The following is a 24,483-nucleotide window of genomic DNA, read 5'->3' as shown; positions in this document are numbered from 1 at the left end:
CCTGAAATTTGAGTTATATGCTTAACACAGAGCAATAAAATTTCAAGTAAGTAAGATAGTCTTCCAGATTTTTTTTCATTTTCAAAATCTTTCATAAAATGTGTTTTATTTATTTTTTTTGGCCTAATTTGAAAAAAAAACATAATAAACTGTTGATATTAATTGTTACCTATTTATTGTTAATGTGCTGAAAATTGGTGCTTAAAATAAGTAGCTGTGCTACTGTTGTACATTTATATCTTGTATTTTTATTTATGATTATGTATTTTCTTTTTGTATTCAATTTTTAAGACCAAAGAACTTCAAAATTAACAAAATTTGCAATATAGATTAAAACACATTACATATCTAGTCTAAACATGGCACAAATTAAATTTTAAATAGCTTTAAAACAAAACAAAAAAAATTGAAAAACTTTAATTGATTTAAACTGTACATAAAAAATATTTGCAAATTATTACAAACTTTAAATTGTATTATATATTTTTGATAATAAATTATAAAAGTAAAAACATAAAATAATGTCTTAATAAAAAAACATAGTCTAATTGTAACGTAGTTTTTCAGCTAAGAAAATGTACAACATAAAGTTCAGTATAAAATATGTAATTTAAATGAAGAAGGGTAAATTTTAAATAGTTTTCCAGTACAAATTCGAAACCGATTTATATCTAGTGAATTAGAACTAGATAATTTGCCATACTGATGCATAGCATCGAATAACAGACAATTTTCTACGAATATTAAAATAAAATACGACCACTCGTGCCCAACAAAACTGTCAAATAAACACGGAAAAGTGTTTATAATAAGATGCGATAAAAAACTTTTATGATGATTTCTGTAAAAAAAACAGACCGCCCAACTATGCATCACTAAAAAAGTACAGAGCAGCTTCGCTTCTAAAAACTAATAAGTATTCCAGTCTTTTCATATAAACGTAATAAAAAAAAATTTGGGAAATAAAGTATAACATAACATATATACAGAAACAGTGCATTGATGTGTAAATGATTTTAAATTTAATATACAAAATATTACAAAAAATTATCAAAATATTATTTTGTATTTATGAATTGATTCCTTCATGTGAAATATTTTCGAAATCTCACATTTTTAAAGTGTAGTTCTTCTACAATATCTCCTACAACCCCCTCCTACTTGTACCAGTAGCAAAAATTATTTTTTTTTAAGAGAGAAGGGGTTTTGACTAAAGGCTTCTAGGGACTTAGAGTCAATACCTTACCAAAATTTTTGGGGGTGCCTATAGAGGTTAAACTTAACGGTGGAGGTTATACTCGCAATATAAATCCGTCTGGAAAATTCGAAAATAAATTCACAAGAATGTAAAAAGGTACAAATTAATTTACATATGTAGTTTAATAGTTATTTCTCGCATCGTATCATAAACGGCTTTCCGCGGATATAGAATGTGCAATTATGAGATTAAAACTAGTTTTTTTAGCCCCGGGGTGCCGAAGGCACCGGCAAAAAAAATGGTTTTAATCTTATGATTGTACATTTTTATATTTGTAGAAAGCTGGATATAATAAGATGCTAGACATAGTTTTTTCGTATGGATGAGAACCGGTTCCTATCCACCGGATTCGAATGAATACGAGAAAACTCATTCCTGTCTTGAGATAGAATCTGCCTGACTAGATGTTTCTATTTCATTGGCTGTGTTACAACATGTCAACCCGGAACAATTCTTGCCCTGAAAGTAAAATTTTTCATAAGGTACAATATCATAATAAAATTTTTAGCTGACTGAGAAATATAGATAGTAACTTACCAGACATGTCCATGTACATGTACCATCCTCTATACCACACTATCTAATCTATAGTATAGAGAAGTATAGTTAGTAACTTACCAGACATGACCATGTGCATGTACCATCCTTTATACCACACTATCTACTCTATAGTATATAGAAATATAGTTAGTAACTTACCAGACATGACCATGTACATGTACCATCCTCTATACCACACTATCTACTCTATAGTATAGAGAAATATAGTTAGTAACTTACCAGACATGACCATGTGCATGTACCATCCTCTATACCACACTATCTACTCTATAGTATAAGGATATATAGTTAGTAACTTACCAGACATGACCATGTGCATGTACCATCCTCTATACCACACTATCTACTCTATATTTATAATATAGAGATATAGTTAGTAACTTACCAGACATGACCATGTACATGTACCATCCTCTATACCACAATATCTACTCTATAGTATAGAGAAATATAGTTAGTAACTTACCAGACATGACCATGTGCATGTACCATCCTCTATACCACAATATCTACTCTATAGTATAGAGAAATATAGTTAGTAACTTACCAGACATGACCATGTGCATGTACCATCCTCTATACCACAATATCTACTCTATAGTATAGAGAAATATAGTTAGTAACTTACCAGACATGACCATGTGCATGTACCATCCTCTATACCACAATATCTACTCTATAGTATAGAGAAATATAGTTAGTCACTTACCAGACATGACCATGTGCATGTACCATCCTCTATACCACACTATCTAATCTATAGTATAGAGAAAAATTGTTAGTAACTTACCAGACATGACCATGTGCATGTACCATCCTCTATACCACACTATCTAATCTATAGTATAGAGAAAAATAGTTAGTAACTTACCAGACATGACCATGTGCATGTACCATCCTCTATACCACACTATCTACTCTATAGTATAGAGAAAAATAGTTAGTAACTTACCAGACATGACCATGTGCATGTACCATCCTCTATACAACACTATCTACTCTATAATATAGTTAGTAACTTACCAGACATGACCATGTGCATGTACCATCCTCTACACCACACTATCTACTCTATAGTATAGAGATATATAGTTAGTAACTTACCAGACATGACCATGTGCATGTACCATCCTCTATACCACACTATCTACTCTATAGTTTAGAGAAATATAGTTAGTAACTTACCAGACATGACCATGTGCATGTACCATCCTCTATACCACACTATCTACTCTATAGTATAGAGAAAAATAGTTAGTAACTTACCAGACATGACCATGTGCATGTACCATCCTCTATACCACACTATCTAATCTATAGTATAGAGAAAAATAGTTAGTAACTTACCAGACATGACCATGTGCATGTACCATCCTCTATACCACACTATCTACTCTATAGTATAGAGAAAAATAGTTAGTAACTTACCAGACATGACCATGTGCATGTACCATCCTCTATACAACACTATCTACTCTATAATATAGTTAGTAACTTACCAGACATGACCATGTGCATGTACCATCCTCTACACCACACTATCTACTCTATAGTATAGAGATATATAGTTAGTAACTTACCAGACATGACCATGTGCATGTACCATCCTCTATACCACACTATCTACTCTATAGTATAGAGAAAAATAGTTAGTAACTTACCAGACATGACCATGTGCATGTACCATCCTCTATACCACACTATCTACTCTATAGTTTAGAGAAATATAGTTAGTAACTTACCAGACATGACCATGTGCATGTACCATCCTCTATACCACACTATCTACTCTATAGTATAGAGAAATATAGTTAGTAACTTACCAGACATGACCATGTGCATGTACCATCTTCTATACCACACTATCTACTTTATAATATAGTTAGTAACTTACCAGACATGACCATGTGCATGTACCATCCTCTATACCACACTATCTACTCAATAGTATAGAGAAATATAGTTAGTAACTTACCAGACATGACCATGTACATGTTCAAATATCTATACCACACTCTCTACTCTATAGTATATAGAAATATAGTTAGTAACTTACCAGACATGACCATGTGCATGTACCATCCTCTATACCACACTCATCTTGAAACTCAGGCTGTATGGTCACCTAAAAAAGGAGGATTCAGTTATCAGAATGAAAAAAAAGTTCAAAGTCCATAGCTAAGTAGCAATTTATCAAAGAACACAAATTTTTAAAATTAACTAAATATTAAATGATATGGTTACCATTTTAAAGTCATGTTCTCTGAAGAAAATCTCAACTTGATCTTGTAGCTCATAATATGCCTAAAATTAGAAAATTTATTGAAACAAGATTGACAACATCCATAAGTAGCGAAGCATTTAAATATTTAAAGATATCACCAAAGAGTATAAGCTTAATTATTAATCTGTAAATCTAATTTAAAAACTTAAATAAGATCCATAATAATTTGATTAGAGACATGTTTCACCATAAACAGAACAACTTTTTGAATCTTAAAGTAGCTTTGTAGTTTTGAAAACCATTAACAACAAAGGATATTAGATGTTAGAGTTACTTTTATCATACCTGTTGTGTCTTATATTTGACATGAGCTGACAAGACTAGATTTCCAGGATTTAGAGTCCACACATGCATCTAGAATTTTAATTTTATTAAATCTTAATTAGGTAGTAGAAACTTACAGTGTGTTAACTTTTCCACCAATAATCATTAATTTGATGATCATTATTGGTGATGTACATCAATTTATAGCCCCTTTACTAACAGGATTAAGGGGAACATGGAATGTAAATTAAACTGGTTGCCAAAGTTTTAGAAACACATTCTCTCTTTTGGCAGACTTTGGGGACTTTTATAAAATCCTAGCTACTTATGTACATAGTAATCCTTATAAAAGAAGCAGCTTATATAGTGTCTAATACAAAAATGATGTCATACAATACAAATAACCAATGATTGGCCAGTATACATTTTACCATTGGTCAATCACAATGTATACTGGCCAATCAATGGTCATTTGTATTGTATGACGTCATTTTTTATTAGGCACAATAAGCTGCTTCTTGTCAAAATGGTATAAAAACCTCATGGATGCTGAGTATATCAGGAAATTTGACAAGCAGCACTTTCTTTAGCAACCCAAACTCAACATTTCCTAAATATTAAAATGTTTATCATTAAACGAAATCTATATTAAAGTAACATCATATAGTCATAGAAATAACAAGGATGACAACATCCATAAAAGCGAAGCTCTGAAATGGAAGGACAAACGAACATTAACACTTGTAGATTGTTAGAACTGAATTAGCAGAATATTAATGCATCAGTACAAACAATATTGTTAGTAAATTTGTTGCAAAACTGCATAAATAGATGATACTGTTTAAGGACATACTTACTTTTTTGGGACTTGTTTATAGAGATGCTTTGCTTATAACATTGTACCTTGTTGTAATAGGAATCAGTTTTCAAAAAATCAGAAGAATCGGATAATTTTAACATACAAAAATGTCTTGTCAAAAAAGTTAAAAATCTACATGTTTCAAATGGACGTACGGACATTCTGGTATTGATTATAGATTTGCTACGCTTTCTAAATTGTACCTAACTACTACAGGAATCATCATGCAAAGTTTGGAATCGATAGGACAATTCTAACCTGTTTAAATTAACGGAAAGAGCTAACTCTCTGTGACGGACGTACGGACGGACGGACCTACCCTAATTATAGAAAAGCTTCGCTTTTAAAAAGAAATATTGATAGATATGTAGAAAACCAGCTAGATATAATGAAAGACCCACAAAAAAAGTATTTTTTTTGGGTATACAGCCATTTTTTCTTAATGTATCATTACAAGTAGCATATGCCGTTGTTCTCTATCTATTTCCACACAAGAATATGTAAAACTTTAAATTTTACTTACATTAACAACGAAGATTTTTAGAGCTAAAGTTTTGAAAAAGTAACTGAGCAAAAGTATCTTTTTACTAACAGAAACTTATACAAAAGTGTAATACAAAATTTAGGTTTTAAGTTATAGCATTTTTTACTCATATTTTTGGAGTCTTTTTAGGCAATATTGTTATAGATAAAACAAGAAAATAGATTATTATAAATTATTAAATATAGCAAGAAATTTTTTTTGTTTCATAATTCATAACTCTAGTAACACAAAAATAATGACCAAGCAATAGTTTACCATAGAATAAATATTGATAGATAGATAGATAGGTATACCTGGTATAGTCTGAAGTAGAATATTAGAAGAATCTAATGCCAAGGTTTTGCTCAACAATAGAATATATATTAATAGATAGATAGACAGGTATACCTGGTATAGTCTGAAGTAGAATGTTAGACGAATCTAATGCCAAAGAATAGCTGGACCATAGAAGAGAAATAACATAGATTATTCCTATTATAGGATCCACGTACACTGTAAAGTTTTCTCTAAATAAAAATAGATTATAGATAGATATAATATAATGTGTTTAATCTTATTAAATTGTGATTTTTGGCTAAAATATATTCCGGTTTATGTTGGTAATAAAGTCAATTTGAATATCAGACAAATAGAAAGAAAATAAAATTGTATAAACTTGTTGCAAAATTGCGTAAATTCAGGATTAAATCAATAATTAAGAATCATTATTAAAAATCAGTTTTATGGGATAGTTATATCATACTAGAAAATTTTTTGTCAAAAAGTTAAAAATAGGCATATTGAAATGGACATACGGACTTTCTGGTAACGATAATAGAGTTGCTACGCTCTCTAAATCGTTATAAGAATCATCCTGCAAAGTTTGAAATATATAGGACAATTCTGACATGTCTTAATTAACGAGAAGATATAACGTACGGACGTATAACCCCAATTATAGAAAAGCTTCGCTTGTAAAAAGATAATCTTTACCTCAAAACATTGAATTTGATGAGACAGCATGTCACTGAAAAAGCAATCCTTATAGTAAAGTAAAAGGATCTATATTTGTGTGTACCGATAGATCTCGCTAACCACTGAACCGATATGGTTCTTCTTTTCAGGGTAGCTTCTCAAAGGTCATGGAAAGGTTTATAATTATTTTAGGGGAGTGTACCACCACCCTCTCAATAGATTGAAAACAAAACAATTTACGTGCCCCTAGAGGCCCCTAGGATTATAACCGTTATACCTATTATATAAAGTAGTTAGGTTTGTTTGAAGCTTAAGAATTCAATAACTACTAAACTGATTGAGATATAAAATTAAAAATGATTTTTCCAGATCAAAATGTTTCCAAAATATAAAAATTATAAAATTTACCTAAAACATAGAACAATCCTTGCAGATCTCGACATATTTCGCCAACTTTCACCTTAAATACAAGTTAAATAGGATAGAGATTAACCTATCTTATAAATACCTAATTTTTTTTTTATAATACTTTATGTTTTTGTTATTGCAGATGTGACAAAAAGTAAAAAAAGAAATAAAAATTAAGTAATGCGAAAAAGGAAGAAAAACGAAAGAATTGATTAATAAAAATTTAATAAGAAAAAACTGAAACAAATATTTTAATTGGTTTGATAATAACATAACAACAAACTATATTTCTTAATTGTTTTTGAGAATTATCCTTTAAAAGATGTTTTACCTTCATCAATATCTTCTTGAAGCTACGTATTCCATGAGAACTAAAATTAGCATAAATAAATGGTTTGTTTTATAAATAAAACAAGTTAACTATTAAAATTTCTCCAAAAGATATTTTGCATTTTGGTTTGTAGGACAGATCAACACAGTTTATTTAATAATGTTATTTTTATTTGATAGGTCCAATACACAGTGTTTCATCATTTAATTTTAAGAAATCATCAGTTGGTTTATAAATAAAAAGACATGCCATTAAATGAGTATTTATTGTATGGTTCATTCAAAGACATTATCTTGGATGAAAGTTAGTAATATTAACGAACACAGTAAAAGTGTCGGACTGATTATGACGTAAAAAAATTAGCTAATAAGAGGCCATTTTTGACCAATGGTAAAATTTATAGTGGCCTCTCATTGGCTAATTTCTTTTTTACGTCATAATCAGTCCGACACTTTTACTGTGTTCATATTAACTTTACTAACAACTAATCTAAAATAATAATAGTATGACAGACAGCTTTTTGTAGATAATTAAACAAAAAATTGTCTGTAATGCAATACATGATTTTTCAGTATGACTGAGAATCGGTTCTAATCTAGCGAATATTAATCGGTTTCAAAGCCATACTGGAATAGTTATTTCTCGCATCGTATTATAAACGGCTTTCCGCGGATATAGAATGTACAATTATAAGATTAAATCCAGTTTTTTAGCCCCGAGAAGCCGAAGGCACGGGCTAAAAAAACTTGGATTGTACATTTTTATATTCGTAGAAAGCTGGATATAATACGATGCTAGACATAGTTTTTTTCGTATGGATGAGAACCGGTTCCTATCCACCGGATTCGAATGAATACGAGAAAAGAACTTACCTTGCTTTTTCCTCTTCTTCCTTTTTAGGTTTGGATGGCCTTAATAAATAGTATTACAAATAATTGTGTCTGTTTCTCTTTAAAAGTTATTATATTTCAAAGTCATTAAGTTTTTCAGCCTATTTTTCTAAAAAATACACTATCTTAAGAAATAAAGATGTATGAATAAAGCATTATTAGCTTGGTCGTTTGAAAGTTAATGTAGTTTGTCTAATTTTAATCTGTCTATCTGACGGAGTGTCAATCTGTCTATCTATATATCTGTCTGTACCTGTGCCTGAAAATGTCTGTTTGTATGTCCGTCGGTTACCCACTAGTGATGCAAAATATGACAAACCATATTCCAAAATGTCTGTTAGTATGACTGTCTGCCTGTCTCTCTATCTGCCTGTCTCTCTATCTGTCTGTCCCTCTATTTGCCTGTCCTCTTTCTGTCTGTTTGTCTGTTTGTCCGTCTGTCACCCTCCATCTATCTATCGACCTGATAATTTTGAACTTGAGAAGGGCCACCAGTGATGCAGAATATAACACACCATATTCTAAAATGTAGGTCTGTCTAACTGTCTGTCTGACTGTCTGTCTAACTGTCTGTCTAACTGTCTGTCTGACTGTCTGTCTATCTTTCTGTCTATTGACCTGTCTATCTAACTATTTATCGGCTGATCTATCTATCTATATACCTGACAGCATAATTTTGAACATGAGATGGGCCACCAGTAATACAGAATATAACACACCATATTCCAAAATATATGTATGTCTGTCTGTATGTCTATCTTTCTGTCTATCTACCTGTCTATCTAACTATTTATCGCTTTTACTATCTATCTATATACCTGACAGCATAATTTTGCACATGAGAAGGGCCTCCAGTGATACAGAATATTACACACCATATTCCAAAATGTCCTAAAATTTAAAATCAATTCAAGTACATATATTCTCTATAAAGTAGAAATAAAAGTGTTTCATCAAAATAATTTACAAATTGGAAGGAAATTAGATTTTAATCCAATTCAAAAGTTATTTTAGGTTCTTCCTCTTGCTATGGTCCTTCAATTTTTTATGTGACTTTCAGATTCAAAATTTTGGATCAACTGCAGTTCATGGTAAAATAGCTGCCAAACGGCTGAACGTACATATCATGCCCGCACACCGTTTTAAGCGGCATAAGAAGGCCTGCAAACAATCTGGACTAGCTAAGATTCAATGATGCACAGGGAGAGCTCCGCTTAAGAAAAAACGCGTAAAATAGGTCTTTTTCGCGCATTTTTCTGCACTGCGAGATAATTGTGCATTATTGATTTATGGCTATCCAGATTGTTTGTAGGCCTTCTTATGTCGCTTAAAACGGTGTGCGGGAATGATCTGTACGTTCAGCCGTTTGGCAGCTAGCAGCCTTTAAAATTTATAGATTTCTGGAAATATTCGTTACCAGGAATATTTTACCATGAACTGTAGTTGATCAAAAATTTTTAACCTAAGCTTTGTCTCAATGACCTAACTTTTACAACCTTTTTTTCTGTCCATATTGATCTAGTAAACTAGGTATCTGACTATCAAGATTCTAATTATTGCTTCACCCCTTGCACCAAGGTCCTTTAGCTCCACGAAGAATAAAATAAAAACTATCCAGGAGAAACTTCTCAAAAAAGGAGAACCCGATCGGTGCACTGGTTAGTAAGTACAGATAAAAACCTTATTGTTTTCTATTAGTATTATACTAAATTACCTGCTAGAGTAAGAAGAATCCAATCCGGATGATGCATTGTATCAAGATGATCTAAATTAAGCACATTGCAGTCAAACATTACTAATGATGATTAACAAATTTACCCTACTTTATGAGTAAAGTAAAATTTAAGATACTAATAAAAAACCAAAGTATCCGAAGTTTTTGAGCCAACGTATAAGAAAATGGTATGCATTTATTTTTCTATCAATGCAATGTTGTATTTGATTTTATAATCATTTGAAATTTTGTACTTCATATCAAAATGTTGCAAGAAAATGATTTCAAATAAGAAAAAAACATTAAGCAACAAATTTAAGATAAGAAAATATGTAAGAGAATAGTTATTTCTTTCATCGTATTATAAACAGCTTTCCGCGGATATAGAATGTACAATTATAAGATTAAAACAAGTTTTTTTAGCCCCGTGGTGCCGAAGGCACTGGCTAAAAAACTGGTTTTTATCTTATGATTGTACATTTTTATATTCGAAGAAAGCTGGATATAATAAAATGCTAGACATAGTTTTTTCGTATGGATGAGAACCGGTTCTTATACACCGGATTCGAATGAATACGAGAATAGTTATTTCTCGCATCGTATTATAAACGGTTTTCCGCGGATATAGAATGTAAAAAAGCTGGTTTTAATCTTATGATTGTACATTTTTATATTCGTAGAAAGCGGTTTATAATACGATGCTAGACATAGTTTTTTCGTATGGATGAGAACCGGTTCCTGTCCACCGGATTCGAATGAATACGAGAAAAAATTATTTCATGCCAGTTGTTATGTACTTTTTTAGCAGTAGAGCCACTCTTTGATTTACTAAGTCTGTCTGTCCGTCCTTTCAATAAGCCCGTCAGTCAGTAAGATTTTGAGAGCAGTGTGATTTTCAATACTGCTATTTAAGATACGTCGTATTTTTAAAATGGCTTTTGAAAGGTTATTTTAGGTTAGGTTAGGTTATATTGGGTTAGGTGATTGACCCAGAGGGTTAAGCAATTGGCCCCACAGGGTTAGAGCCCCCCGCAAGGGCTAGAAATAGGAGAAAAGCTACTATGGAAAAAAACAAATCGCCCCTTAAGGTTATAAAACTTTAGGGACTAGTGTAATAAACAGCTCATTGTCCCCCCCTTCTCTCTCTCTCTGCTTATGACCACTAAACATCTTCTAGAGTACTAGTGTGCGTTGATATGGAGAATTAGCCATCTATCTTAAACACTAGCCAAGAAATTAACGTTAAAAAAACTTACCTGAATGGAACAGGGTCTGAATAGCCTCAATGAAGGTGGCGAAACATAGAGAGGACAAAAATACCAGCGAAAATATTGAACCAACAACCTTAATATAATTGTAATAGTTTTTTTTAGTAGCGAAGCTATTCTATAATTTACTTTTCCTTTCTGTCTGTCAGTCCATAACTCCATGTCTAGGTGACTAATTAAGATAGACTTCTGATTTTGATCCCTTTCCCAAAAAGGATTTAGTATACAATTTACTTTGTAATGAAAAAATAATTTGCTCTAATATTCTCTCCCATTTTTATGACTTTTTTTTTATTGTAGCTCTATAATCTACTAGCGGCTACGCCCCTGGAGGCCTCTAGTGGCACTTTAAATGTTTTTTTTTAAGTCTCTACGCTACATTTCTATGTTGCGTTCAAGTCTCTTCGTAATAAAATAGATTTTCTCTTTGGAAGGTGGTGGTACCCTCCCCCAAAATAGATATAAACCTTCCAGGGACCTATGAAAAGCTATTCTGTTAAGGGGAACCCGATTGGTTCGGCGGTTAGCGAGATCCTTCGGTACAAACATACAAACAAACACATAGAGATCCTGTTACTTTATTATAATGCATATTTGTCCATCTATGATATTTTTGTGCTGTGGTACTTGTCAGAGAGAGAGAGAGAGAGAGAGAGAGAGAGAGAGAGAGAGAGAGAGAGAGAGAGAGAGAGAGAGAGGGGACAATGGGCTGTTTATTACCCTAGTCCCCAAATTTTTATAATTATACATTTTCTTATTCGTTGTCTTTAAGAAAAAACTTTAAAGACTTCATTGAATTCTGATTAGTTGTTTCATAAAGTTAAGTGTTCACACGTTTTAACCACTAATTTTAATTTACAGAAGGGATATTTTGTGTATCTTCATTGGTGATGTACATTAGGGTGGGTTCATATCGGAATTAGACAAAGAGGGGATGTGTAACACAACGGGTTTTAATAAAACAAATTTTCAAAATATATATACACGGTAAACTGTCTATAATACGATGCAATAATCAACTAAACCAAAACCAATAAAGAGGTAATAAGTAAATTTATCAATTAAATTACTGATTAATTTTTAAACCTTTTTTTTCTATTCTACTTAAACATATTTGATATTTTTTAAACAATGTACTTAAATTTTAATTGAAAACAGTTGACATTTGAATTTTAGTTTATTCCGAAATTTTTCGATTGTTAATTTTCTAATAGTAGAGAAGATATTCAATAATTTAAAATGATCGTCCATTGTCATGTCCGTCCGTTAGAAACGTGATTTTCTCGGTTCCTATTAAAGATAGAAAACATTCATATCATAAACTATAAAACTCCATAGCGGTCTGATTGCTTTTTAGCAGGTTTTTGGCTATTTTTATATTACACATATTACCAAATATCTTTAGTGTTTTTGGCTCGGATTTCTAAATTTTCTGGCTTATATCATCAAATTTAGTCCGTCCGAACGTCCGTAGGTTTTGGATAGCTCTTTTGTTAATTTAGACATGTTAGAATTGTCCTATCGATTTAAAACTTTGCATGATGATTCCTATAAGAGTTAGGTAAGAGTTAGAAAGCAAAAGAACTCTATTTTCCAGTTTGTTTTTAGACTTCTGTTAATATGCGTGAGCTTCGCTACTTATGGATGTTGTCATCCTTGTTTTAATAATATAATTGAAAAAGTTATGCTACGTCACGGAAAGTTTTTTATAAAAATTATAATATTAATATACAATAAAATTTTACAGAAAAATTAAAATAATCCCTTTTATCAGGGATTTAAAGGGATAAGGCAATGGCCGATAAACTGATGTACATCCCCAATGATGATACACAAAATTACCCCTCATGTAGATTAAAATGAGTGGTTGAAACGCTTTAGCACTAAACTTAATCAACCAACCAATAAAATTCCCAAAGTTGTTATGGCAACGAATAAGAAAACATTATTATAAAACTTTGGGGACAAGTGTAATAAACAGCCGATTATCCCCTCAAGGAAATATAAGGGCTGCTTCAGAAATAACATAATTCAATATTAGTTATGTATCGCATTGTATTATAGACAGCTTACCGCGGATATTACAAAGAAAAAATATAAGATTAAAACCAGTTTTGTTAGCCCTGAGAGGCTGAAGGCTTGTGCTTACAAAACCGGTATCAATTCTATTGTTTTTATTTAATATTTGTGCAAAATTGTCTGAAATACGATGCTATACACGATTTTTCAGCATGACGAAGAACCGTTTCTAAACCAGCGGATATTGATCGGTTTCAATGCCATATCGGACATAATCTTACCTCCATCCTGTGCCAGCCAAAAGTATTCTTCAGACTTGCCTCTTTAGAATACTAAAACAAATTTAAATTAGGATCAAATAAAAAGTAGGGGGATAAAGTGTCTCAAAAATCAGCCATGTGACGTCATAAAAATAAGGGATGATTCATCCCTTTTTAAGGGGTTTTCTTTCAAACATCTCCTCTCATCTCCTTCATTTTTATTACGTCACATGGCTGACTTCTGAGACACTTTGTCCTTCTACAAATTAAACTATTTAGGTGTTATATTATTGAATGACAACTACCTGGTTCCAGTGATGGGGACCCTTTTTAGTCTGCTAGCAAATTGCATTATGTTCTTTTGTAGTGACTTGGGTATGTTAATATTTTCGACGTTTTTGGCTGATATTAAAAGACCCAAGTCAGCAAAGGGTCCCCACCTTGTGGACATACAGTTATTTAGTCCCCTCTATTCCATTAGTTTAATGTTAGATTTAATAGAACTGTTGCTGACTTGAAAATAATAATTATTATCTTTGCCTAATCATATTATGTAAGTTGATACAGTATAAAACTTAATCTGCCACATAATTAGGGAAGAACGGTAGATTGTAACCCAAAGTTTTATAAACAAATTTTCTCATTCGTTGGCTTAGAACTAGGTTACATTTATTTTGATTGGTTGGTTCAAACTAACAGTTTCAATCTCCTCATTTTTGTTTGTCATGAATGGGATGTACATTTCATATAAATTATCGTCCATTGTCTTATCCCTTAAAATCCCTGCACCAACTATGTATTTATTTTCTTTTAATTCAAACCTTTTACTGTGTGTACAGATTTGATGGATTCTGTCATCCTTGTTTAAATTGATAAATTTACCTTACAAGCCAGGCATAGGACAATGAAAGAAATAGAGTTGTAGATGTTCTGGTGAACCAACACTAGCAGGGTTATACTGTGACATATCTAAATAGATTAAAAAATAGATGGATGGATAGATGCCAGAATAAATAGACAGATAGATAACTAGATACAGGATAAACAGATAGATGGATACATAATAAAATTGATAGGCAGATAGTTAGCTAGTTACCGAAATAGTTAGACAGATACATGGCTATGTACCTTAATAAGTTAATATATAGACAGATAGATAGCTAGATACCTTAATAGATAGACATATTTATGGCTAAGAACTTAAATAGATAGAAAGACAGCTAGATACCTTAATGGCTAGATAGATTAATAGATGGACAGATAGAATGCTAGATACACTAATAGAAAGACAGATAAATGGCTAGGTACCTTTAAAGATAGACAGATAAATAGACAGAGAGATAGCTAGATACCTATATAGATAGACATATTAATGGCTAAGAACTTAAATAGATAGAAAGACAGCTAGATACCTTAATGGCTAAATACCTTAATGGCTAGATAGACAGATAGAATGCTAGATACACGAATAGATAGACAGATAGATAGCTAGATACCTTAATATATAAACAGATACATGGCTATGTACCTTAATATATAATAGATAGACAGATTTATGGCTAAGAACCTAAATAGATAGAAAGACAGATAGATACCTTAATGGCTAGATAGATTAATAGATAGACAGATAAATGGCTAGATACCTTTATGGATAGACAGATAAATGGCTAGATACCTTTATAGATAGACAGATAAATGGCTAAATACCTTAATAGATAGACATATTTATGGCTAAGAACCTAAATAGATAGAAAGACAGTTAGATTCCTTAATGGCTAGATAGATTAATAGATGGACTGATAGTTAGCTAGTTACCGAAATAGATAGACAGATAAATAGCTAGATACCTTCATAGATAGACAGATAGATGGCTAGTTATCTTAATATACAGAAAGATATATGGCTACATAATGAATTTGTTAGAAGAACCTGAATAAATAGATAGACAGCTAGATACCTTAATGGCTGGATAGATTAATAGATGGACAGATAGACTGCAAGATACACGAATAGATAAACAGATAAATGGCTAGATACCATAAGACATATAGATGGCTGTATACCATAATAGATAGACAGATAGATAGCTAGATACAAGATAAACATATTTATGGCTAGATTGAATAGATAGACAGATAGATGAGAGAATAATAGATTTTTTAAATAGTCTAACCTGGGCTAAAACTAATTCCGCAGCAGTTGCAGTTATTGAAAGGGCACTCACAAGACATAACCATTTCAATGGAACACCCTTAATTATAGAAAGTTATTGAAAGGGCACTCACAAGACATAACCATTTCAATGGAACACCCTTAATTATAGAAAGTTATTGAAAGGGCACTCACAAGACATAACCATTTCAATAGAACATCCTAAATTATAGGAAGTTCCAGAAAGGACACTCACAAGACATAACCATTTCAATGGAACATCCTAAATTATAGAAAGTTATTGAAAGGGCACTCACAAGACATAACCATTTCAATGGAACACCCTTAATTATAGAAAGTTATTGAAAGGGCACTCACAAGACATAACCATTTCAATAGAACATCCTAAATTATAGGAAGTTCCAGAAAGGACACTCACAAGACATAACCATTTCAATAGAACATCCTAAATTATAGGAAGTTCCAGAAAGGACACTCACAAGACATAACCATTTCAATGGAACATCCTAAATTATAGAAAGTTATTGAGAGGGCACTCACAAGACATAACCATTTCAATGGAACATCCTAAATTATAGAAAGTTATTGAGAGGGCACTCACAAGACATAACCATTTCAATGGAACATCCTAAATTATAGAAAGTTATTGAAAGTGCACTCACAAGACATAACCATTTCAATGGAACATCCTAAATTATAGAAAGTTATTGAAAGAGCACTCACAAGACATAACCATTTCAATGGAACATCCTAAATTATAGAAAGTTATTGAAAGGGCACTCACAAGACATAACCATTTCAATGGAACATCCTAAATTATAGAAAGTTATTGAAAGGGCACTCTCAAGACATAACCATTTCAATGGAACATCCTAAATTATAGAAGGTTATTGAAAGGGCACTCACAAGACATAACTATTTCAATGGAACATCCTAAATTATAGAAAGTTATTAAAATGGCACTCACAAGACATAACCAATAACCATTTCAATGGAACATCCTGAATTATACATCATCTATAATACAAAGTAGAACGATGTCTGTCTATCTATCTGCCTGTCTGCCAGAAGCTTAAGATCTCAGTAACCACAGAACAGATTGGGCTCTACTCTTCAGGGAATATACCTACTGGTCCTGTGATGGTATTAAGCTATTTTTTTTTATAAATCTAAAATACACATAAATGCAGCCTCTAGTAGTTATAATAAGCGTTTACCATAGTATTAAAAAGTGTGACTAAAAAGGTAGCCCTTATATCTTCAAATTTGTGCAAGGCAAGAAATTGTTATACATAAACAGACAAACCTTTTTTATACCACTTTTTTGAAGATACCATAATTTAAAGGAAGCCTGCAAGAAATACCACGCTTTGACTGCCACAAGTAGACCCAATACCCCAAATTTGAAGCCTTCAGGTTCTATATCAAAAAAGTTCTAGGATTTTAAAATGACGTTTTAAGTACAATGAAAATTTTGAAAAATTTCAATGCTAATGTTAGAAATTTTGAAATTAAACTACGTGGCCTAGAAACAAAATTATAAGCTTATTTTTGTCATAAAATGCTATTTTGAAATGCCTAGAACTTTTTTGTTATTGAAGCTGAAGGCTTTACATTTGGGGTATTGGGTCTACTTGTGGCAGTCTTTCAGCAGTTAAAGCGTGGTAGTTCTTGCAGGCGGCCTTTAAATTGATGCCAATTTTTCAAGCATGCTTTGGTTTATTTCTCAATAAAAGTGTTTACTACATGTTGATGAGTTATAGAACATGTGTTGCGTGCTGAATACTTACAATTTGTTTCCGATGTACTTTTGGTTTGTTTTCTAAAGCCACCGAGTATTCAACCACGTCCAACATTCTAATAATTTATTTGTTTCCTTTTCAATTTAATGCATCATCTGAAAATAATTGTCATTTATAATTCAAAATTCTTATTTAAAAATATCAGTAATTTATATTTGTTTGTACCAAAGTATCTCGTTAAATGCTGAACCCATATGGTTCTAAATTACAGATTCTCTTAGCTATTTTGAGAGAAGGTACCTTCTAGAGGCCCCTAGTAAAAATAGGCCGAAGGCACGGGCTAAAATCTGGTTTTAATCTTATGATTGTACATTTTTAAATTCGTAGAAAACTGGTTATAATATGGTGCTAGACATAGTTTTTTCGTATGGATAAGAACCGGTTCCTATCCATCGGATTCGAATGAATACACGAGAAAAAACTTACTACATTATATCATAGGATATTCGATACATTAAGTTAAAGTAATTATACAATCATCAGCTCAAAGATATGATTTAACTAAACTAAATTTAAAACAATATTTCTATTTTGATTCAAGGACTACTTAGTACTTGTCAATTCTTTATCTTATTTTAAGCGAAGCTTTTCTGCATATTGGGTCTGCCTATATAGCATGTTAAAATCGTTTTAACGTTCTTTAAACTTTGCAGAAGCAGCTTGCAGTGCCTAATAAAAAATGACATCATACAATACAAATTCTAATGATAGGCCCGTATACATTTTACCATTGGTCAATTACAACGTATACTGGTCTATCATTGGTCATTTGTATTTTATGACGTCGTTTTTTATTAAGCACTGTTAGCTGCTACAACTTGCAATATGAATGTTAGTTTCTCTATAATTCTAATCAGAAACTTCATTAAATGTCATTATTATTTAGCTTTTAAGACAACAATGTTTCATGTGATATAATTATACCATTCCATTGTTTTTTTTAATATTGATTCCTAAGACGAGTAACCTCAGCAAAGAATATAATTCACATAACCTAGCATAGGATTTGACTGTTATAACCAAAACCTTAAAGCTTGCCTTGAACGCACAGCTGGTAAAAAAGCGCCTAAAATCATACTATCAGATAAATATCATGTAGAAAAATATAGCAATATTTCAGTATTATTGTCATAACTGCGAAGCTTTCTATAGAGTCTGTAAAAAATGACGTCATATTGGCCTACCATTGGTCAATTAAAATAAATACTGGACTGCCATTCTTAATTTCGTCTGATAAATTACCTAACATTAGTCATTTGTATGTTATGAAATAATTTTTTTTAATAAGCACTATAAAGAGCTTCTATAATTGTGATTTATCTTTATCTTGTTTATATTTACAGTAATGTTAATTCTTAAGTAAATATTAATAATAAAACAATAATAATAATAATATTATTATTAGAGTCATTGACTTGTTTTCAAATAAGATAAGTTAATGAAGGTCATATTATCAGATTTTTTTTCTAAAGATTTTATTCATTTTTATATTTTTTCCCAACTCAAAACACATTTTTTAGCTCCTATAAAAGACAGAAAGATGAAATTTTTGGTGAAGTTTTGGTAATGCTACATCTTTCTCTCTTTCTTTTTACAAATTTTATTTCTCTCCTATGATTACATAATTCACTTTGTCCGTTTGTCCCAGGGATAAGGGATGGGAAACCTGGCCGAAAATTAGGTCTCAGCCTCCTTTTAAAAGTGATGGGGCAACTTTTCTTTTTTGCCTATAAAATCAACTAATTTCCTCCAGTTCCTCATTGGCTGTAGGCCAATATCCAATAGCCTGAAACTTGCTTTTAGCATTAACCAATTAATTAATAACAAACGCGTCCCCCAGTTCATTATTGGCTAAATTAATTCAAGCAAACATAAATTTCTGCTATTAGAAAGACAACAATGGAAAGTTTCTGCTATCAGAATGACAACAATATATATGACGTTCAATCACATCAACTTATTATTAAATCTACACATTAATAAATGTCCATATAGCAAAACATAAATTGAGAGATCGTTTTTTGAAGACTGAGTAGGATTCAACATTTTATACTTTAGAACAATGTAAAAAACTCATGTCTTTAGACAATTTAAAAGTTACATTTCATGTGGAATTAATAACCCACCTAAATGATTACAAATACAAAACTAGTTCAATATGTAAATAAAAGTGTACTGTGTTTTGTTAAAAAAAAATTTTCATTAATTTTGGTAAAAATTATTGCACACTTAATTGAACTTTTCTGTTAATATTTAACGTAAAATAAATTTTTAAAAAAATTCTTAATTTATATGTATGCTATGGAACAATTAGTTGATAGAATGTTACCCATGTACTTATTCAATTCTACTTAATTTATTTATTAAAGCTGGGGGGCTAAAGCGGTGTTTATTTCTAAATACAAATTTTGGGGTGAAGTAGATCCCCCCTTAAAATGTTTGAAAATAAATCAGATTTAACCATCTCAAAAAATTTTTTTTTTTTAAATGGGGGGGGGGGGTTGGCGAAGTAATAACGGGATTCTACTTAAAGCCACTAACATATTGGTTCTTTGGAAAGTTTTTATTATATTTTATGATTGGTGAAATCAACTACCTGAATTCTATTCTATACTTTTTTCTTTGCATTCATATAATAGCTATTTCATCATTGTTCATAGTTTTCAAATCTAACTACTGCGTCATCCCTAGTTTTTTAGGCCTAGTTGGAAAATAGGCCTGGAATAATATTTTCTTACGTTTCCCATCCCTTATCCCTGGTTTGTCCATACATATACTTCTTACTTCTGGATGTTATAATACATCCTTTTTTCTATAGTTGTAGCTAATCATGTTGCGGAACTCGTCGTTCTTTCACAGTAGCTTTTGATAGGTTATATTAGGTTAGGTAAATGTCCCCGCAGAGTTAGAGCCTCACTGAAGGGGCTAATAATAGGAGAAAGGCTACAGTGAAAATACGACGAAACCCGCTACTTCGTTTTCTCTCTGTGATCCAGTGTAGCTATTAAATAAGCAGGTCAACCTACTAAGAATTCAATAACTATCTAGTACCAATTTACACAGTTAATACTTTACCGAAAATCCGCAGTATCTTCGCAGTTTCACTTCGGCACATAACCTTATTAGGATTAATTTATAACTTCAATTAAGTTTCTTAAACAAAAGTTTTCTCATGAGTTAACTCTATGGATTGTATAAAGCAACTGCAACTGCATAGTGTATAATTGTATTAGTAATAGTGAACAACAATAATAACTAATGATTTGTATATTTATATATTTATATCAATAAAAGCGTAGCAATTTGGGTTGGGTCGGATATGCAGTTTACCCGTATATCCGGCCATTTTAAACATCCGGTCGGATACCAGATATTCAAACTATCCGTATACCGGATATCCGGGTAATGCCAGATAACCAATAATCCGGCCGGATATCCGGTATCTGGTAACTGGCCCAACCCTAGTAGCAATAATAAGCAAACAGATATTAGATAAATAAAACTAGAGTTAAAATCTTTAAACTTAAAGAGTAAGAAATCCTTTATAAAAGTAACAGAATGGCTGTGTGTCTGTACCGAAGGATCTTGCTAACTGATATGGTTAACCTTTACAGTTTATCTATTCATGGGTCCTTTTAAGATTTTTAAATATTTTAGGAGAGGGTACCACCACCCTCCAAAGAGAAATAACACAAACGAAAAAATGGGAGGGGGGGGGAGATGTCCCCTTCACCTCAGGTGATTCTGGGGGCGAAGCCGCGAGTAAACAGGAAAAAATCTCTAAATATATGCTTATAGACAAAAAGTTGAAAAACTAAAGTTTATTTGTGATCTTTAATTGAACAATAATAAAGATTAACTGAAATTTAGTTTCCGAATGTGTACACAGTTTCCTCGGTGTTTCCTCATCCTATCTCAATATTTACTACTAGCTAAAAAAGCTTCAAACTTCGAAAAAAAATCTAAATTTAGAAAGTTTGGAAGTTTAAAGCTTTTTTAGCTAGTAGTAAATATTGATATAGGATGAGGAAACACCGAGGAAACTGTGTACACATTAGGGAATTAAATTTCAGTTAATCATAATAAATACATTACAATCGGCGGATTTTAAAGCCATAAAAAACTTGATAGTTCAGATGTTAAGCGTCTAAATTAGACTTCGTGCAATATTAAATTTATTTGTATTGTATGTACAATTATAGGCTAATTTTGTACGATACACCTACAAACATTTTCAAAAAGGTTTATTTACTATAATACACAAAAGAAAGAACTGTCTAAACAAATTCAACTTTTAGAGGCAATATATTAATGGTAATTGCCAATGTACATGTACAATACTGATCAACTTGGTCATTGTAATATTATGTACACATTTTGCTTTTTTTCTCTACACTTATTTTCAAAGTTTGTACAGCTTATAAAATCTATTAAAAGTATGATGTATATTAAATATACATATACACGTGACTACACCCCTAGAGGCATCTAGTTTCAAATATTAAAAGAAAGAAACAATAGGGGGTATGGTAGTGGTATCATAAATGAAAATAGCTATAAACCCTCCCACCAGGGGCGTCCAAGCTTTTTATTTTGGGGGGAGGGTAAAATTTTGTTTATGGGGGGGGGGGGTAATTTGATTTTGTGGGGGTAAAATGACGTGCGAAGCACTCCCCTGGTAGGGGTAAATTCTAAATGGGGTGGTAAAATGAAAAATAGTTTTGGGGGGTAATCACCCCTTTACCCCCCCCCCTTTTGGACGTCCTTGCCTCCCACTGCAGAATCTACACTGTAAAGGAGTACTAGAGAGATACTTCGCTACAGACAAAATCACTTCATTACTTTATATTATAGGATGTATGCATGACCTTTAAAACATTTGAACATATGGTGCAAAAATCCTCAAAAATGTACAAGATGTACAAATATTAACATATGTTATAGTTGACCATGTTTAATACTTTAAAACAAGTACTTCCTCTTTATTGCTTGGATTAAGGGATTGCTTATCTAAACTAAAATCAATTCTAAAAACTCCACTCAAAAAATTACAAACATGTTTTTGTTGTTTATAATCGGATTTTTTTTTAAATTTCTCTAAAAAAACTGTCCCCTTAATCCCTGAAATGCAATTGCATTTTGTTTTGCTCAGGGAAACAGGGAAAGATAAATTATAATCACTCATCATCCCCCTTGGAGTGATGTTAATATCCGTAGCATGTCAAATTTTTAAAAAAATATACGAAACCACTAAATATGTAAAACAAAAATTTAATCTGATTGCCAAACTTAGGGCCAACAAAACTGGTATTAATTTAATGATTTTTTTATATTATTTTTCGTGAAAAACTGTCCAAAATTCTATGCGATACATACTTTTTCAGTATGGCTCAAAACGAATTCTAATCCAGCAGATAATAATCTGTTTCGAAGCAACACTTTATTCCTTTTCCGCTGTTTATATGCCTGTTGATTTCTACAACTATTTTTGAGGTTTTACGCAGTATGCACCTTAATTTCACAGAAGCAAGAATGACTATGTCAATAAAAACATAGCTAAAAAAATCAGACTAATAATAAATTGACAAATGAAGAGTGGCCGCACTTTTAGGAAACAGAATATTATTTAAAGTTCAAGCTAAAACTTAGTTCATAATCGTCTTTTAGAAAAGGAAAGTAGTAAAGGGGTGTTTACTGTTTACCCCCCTCAAACTTTAAAACCCCTCACTCCCCCCCCCTCTCGAAATTTTAAATAAATTAGAATACCCCCCCTTAAACCTTAAAGACGATCAGTTTTCCCCCCTAAAATAAAGCTTGGACGCCCATGAATTAAAATAATACTAATTTGATACAGCTTTAAAAAATAAATATCAATTATGTCTTTAAAAAACTATTTTTAATACAATAACTTGTTTGCTTCATAAGAATCTAATTCAAATCAAATGTTGTTTTTAATTTCATTCCAACATTTTTATCGCAACTACTCTAAGACGTATTTAAAAAAATAAATACTAATATAACAGATATATAGAGCACCTAGATGCTAGGGGCACAACCACTAGTTTTAAAAGGTGGAATGATTTGAAATGTCTCAGCTTTATATAAACGTCGTATTGTTCACCTTTTATTTTTGACTTAAGGGTGACCGTATTCTCCAAACATCTTAATAACACTGGAATTTAATTATTTGTGTACACTGAATTTGCAACCAGTAATTGGTATGGTAACAGTTTATAACAGGATAAAACAAGGATGACAACATCCATAAAAGCGAAGCTCTGAAACGATAAGACAAACGGACATTAACACTTATATAGTGTCAAAACTGAATAATCAGAATATACATACATAAATGAATAAGTGTCAAAGCAAAACAGTAGCTAAATATCTTGGAAAATGCTGTTCTGAATAGGTTGTATATTTCTGGGAAGCCATATTTTATGTGGTTTTAGGCTATTTAGGCCTAACCTCCCCCGACCTCCCTCACCAAGAGGATAGGGTTGAACCTAATTAGTTTAATGAGTATAGAACAGAATGTATATTCAGCTAGATAACTACCTGCAACCCCCCCCCCTTTTCCAAGGACCGTTTACATCTGCTAGCAAATTGCTTTCTGCTACATTGCTGTGTTTATATTACTGACACTATTGGTTGTTTTTCATACCCCCAATTGAGAGTCGTCTCAGGGTCCTTTGGGGACATACAGTTATCTAACCCCTACCCCCTCTAGTATTTTACTCTTATGTGTATTGTTAACAAACTATTATTGCAGTTTATATATTTGTTTGGCAGTTATTAACAACAAATCTGACACGATGAAGTTTTATCTGTCAATCAATAAACCGTTGTTTAGAATAAAAAAATTCGGTTACATACGTAAAGATACACTATTATT

General features: G+C 31.7%; 1 protein-coding gene across 1 annotated transcript; it reads right to left on the bottom strand.

Annotated features, from left to right (window-relative positions):
* Positions 1 to 409: 409 nt before the first annotated feature.
* On the bottom strand, positions 410 to 17,679 carry LOC145321643 (calcium/manganese antiporter SLC30A10-like). The gene is made up of 17 exons (XM_080163131.1): positions 17,577 to 17,679; positions 15,788 to 15,865; positions 14,497 to 14,583; positions 13,636 to 13,686; positions 11,324 to 11,411; positions 10,068 to 10,118; positions 9,172 to 9,244; positions 8,336 to 8,374; positions 7,464 to 7,503; positions 7,133 to 7,184; positions 6,743 to 6,776; positions 6,158 to 6,276; positions 4,907 to 4,977; positions 4,389 to 4,457; positions 4,064 to 4,123; positions 3,876 to 3,944; positions 410 to 1,717 (listed from the first exon to the last, which is right to left on the bottom strand). Exons 1-17 carry the CDS (start codon positions 17,640 to 17,642, stop codon positions 1,628 to 1,630), a joined length of 1,137 nt encoding a protein of 378 aa, XP_080019257.1. The 5' UTR covers positions 17,643 to 17,679; the 3' UTR covers positions 410 to 1,627.
* Between the last annotated feature and the right edge of the window lie 6,804 nt (positions 17,680 to 24,483).

Source organism: Acartia tonsa, chromosome 6 (genome assembly GCF_053477335.1).
Source record: "Acartia tonsa isolate MP-2025a chromosome 6, ASM5347733v1, whole genome shotgun sequence".
NCBI classification, from domain to species: domain Eukaryota; kingdom Metazoa; phylum Arthropoda; class Copepoda; order Calanoida; family Acartiidae; genus Acartia; species Acartia tonsa.
This window is presented reverse-complemented; position numbering and strand designations above follow the sequence as displayed.

Excerpts from the sequence above, each read along its gene's own strand:
- LOC145321643 (XM_080163131.1), bottom strand. The coding sequence starts at position 17,642 with ATGTTGGACGTGGTTGAATACTCGGTGGCTTTAGAAAACAAACCAAAA. Across the intron at positions 13,687-14,496 it reads TCCTATGCCTGGCTTGTAAG|TATTCTAAAGAGGCAAGTCT; the intron begins GTAAATTTATCA and ends AATTTGTTTTAG. Across the intron at positions 6,277-6,742 it reads ATCAAATTCAATGTTTTGAG|AGAAAACTTTACAGTGTACG; the intron begins GTAAAGATTATC and ends ATTTTTATTTAG.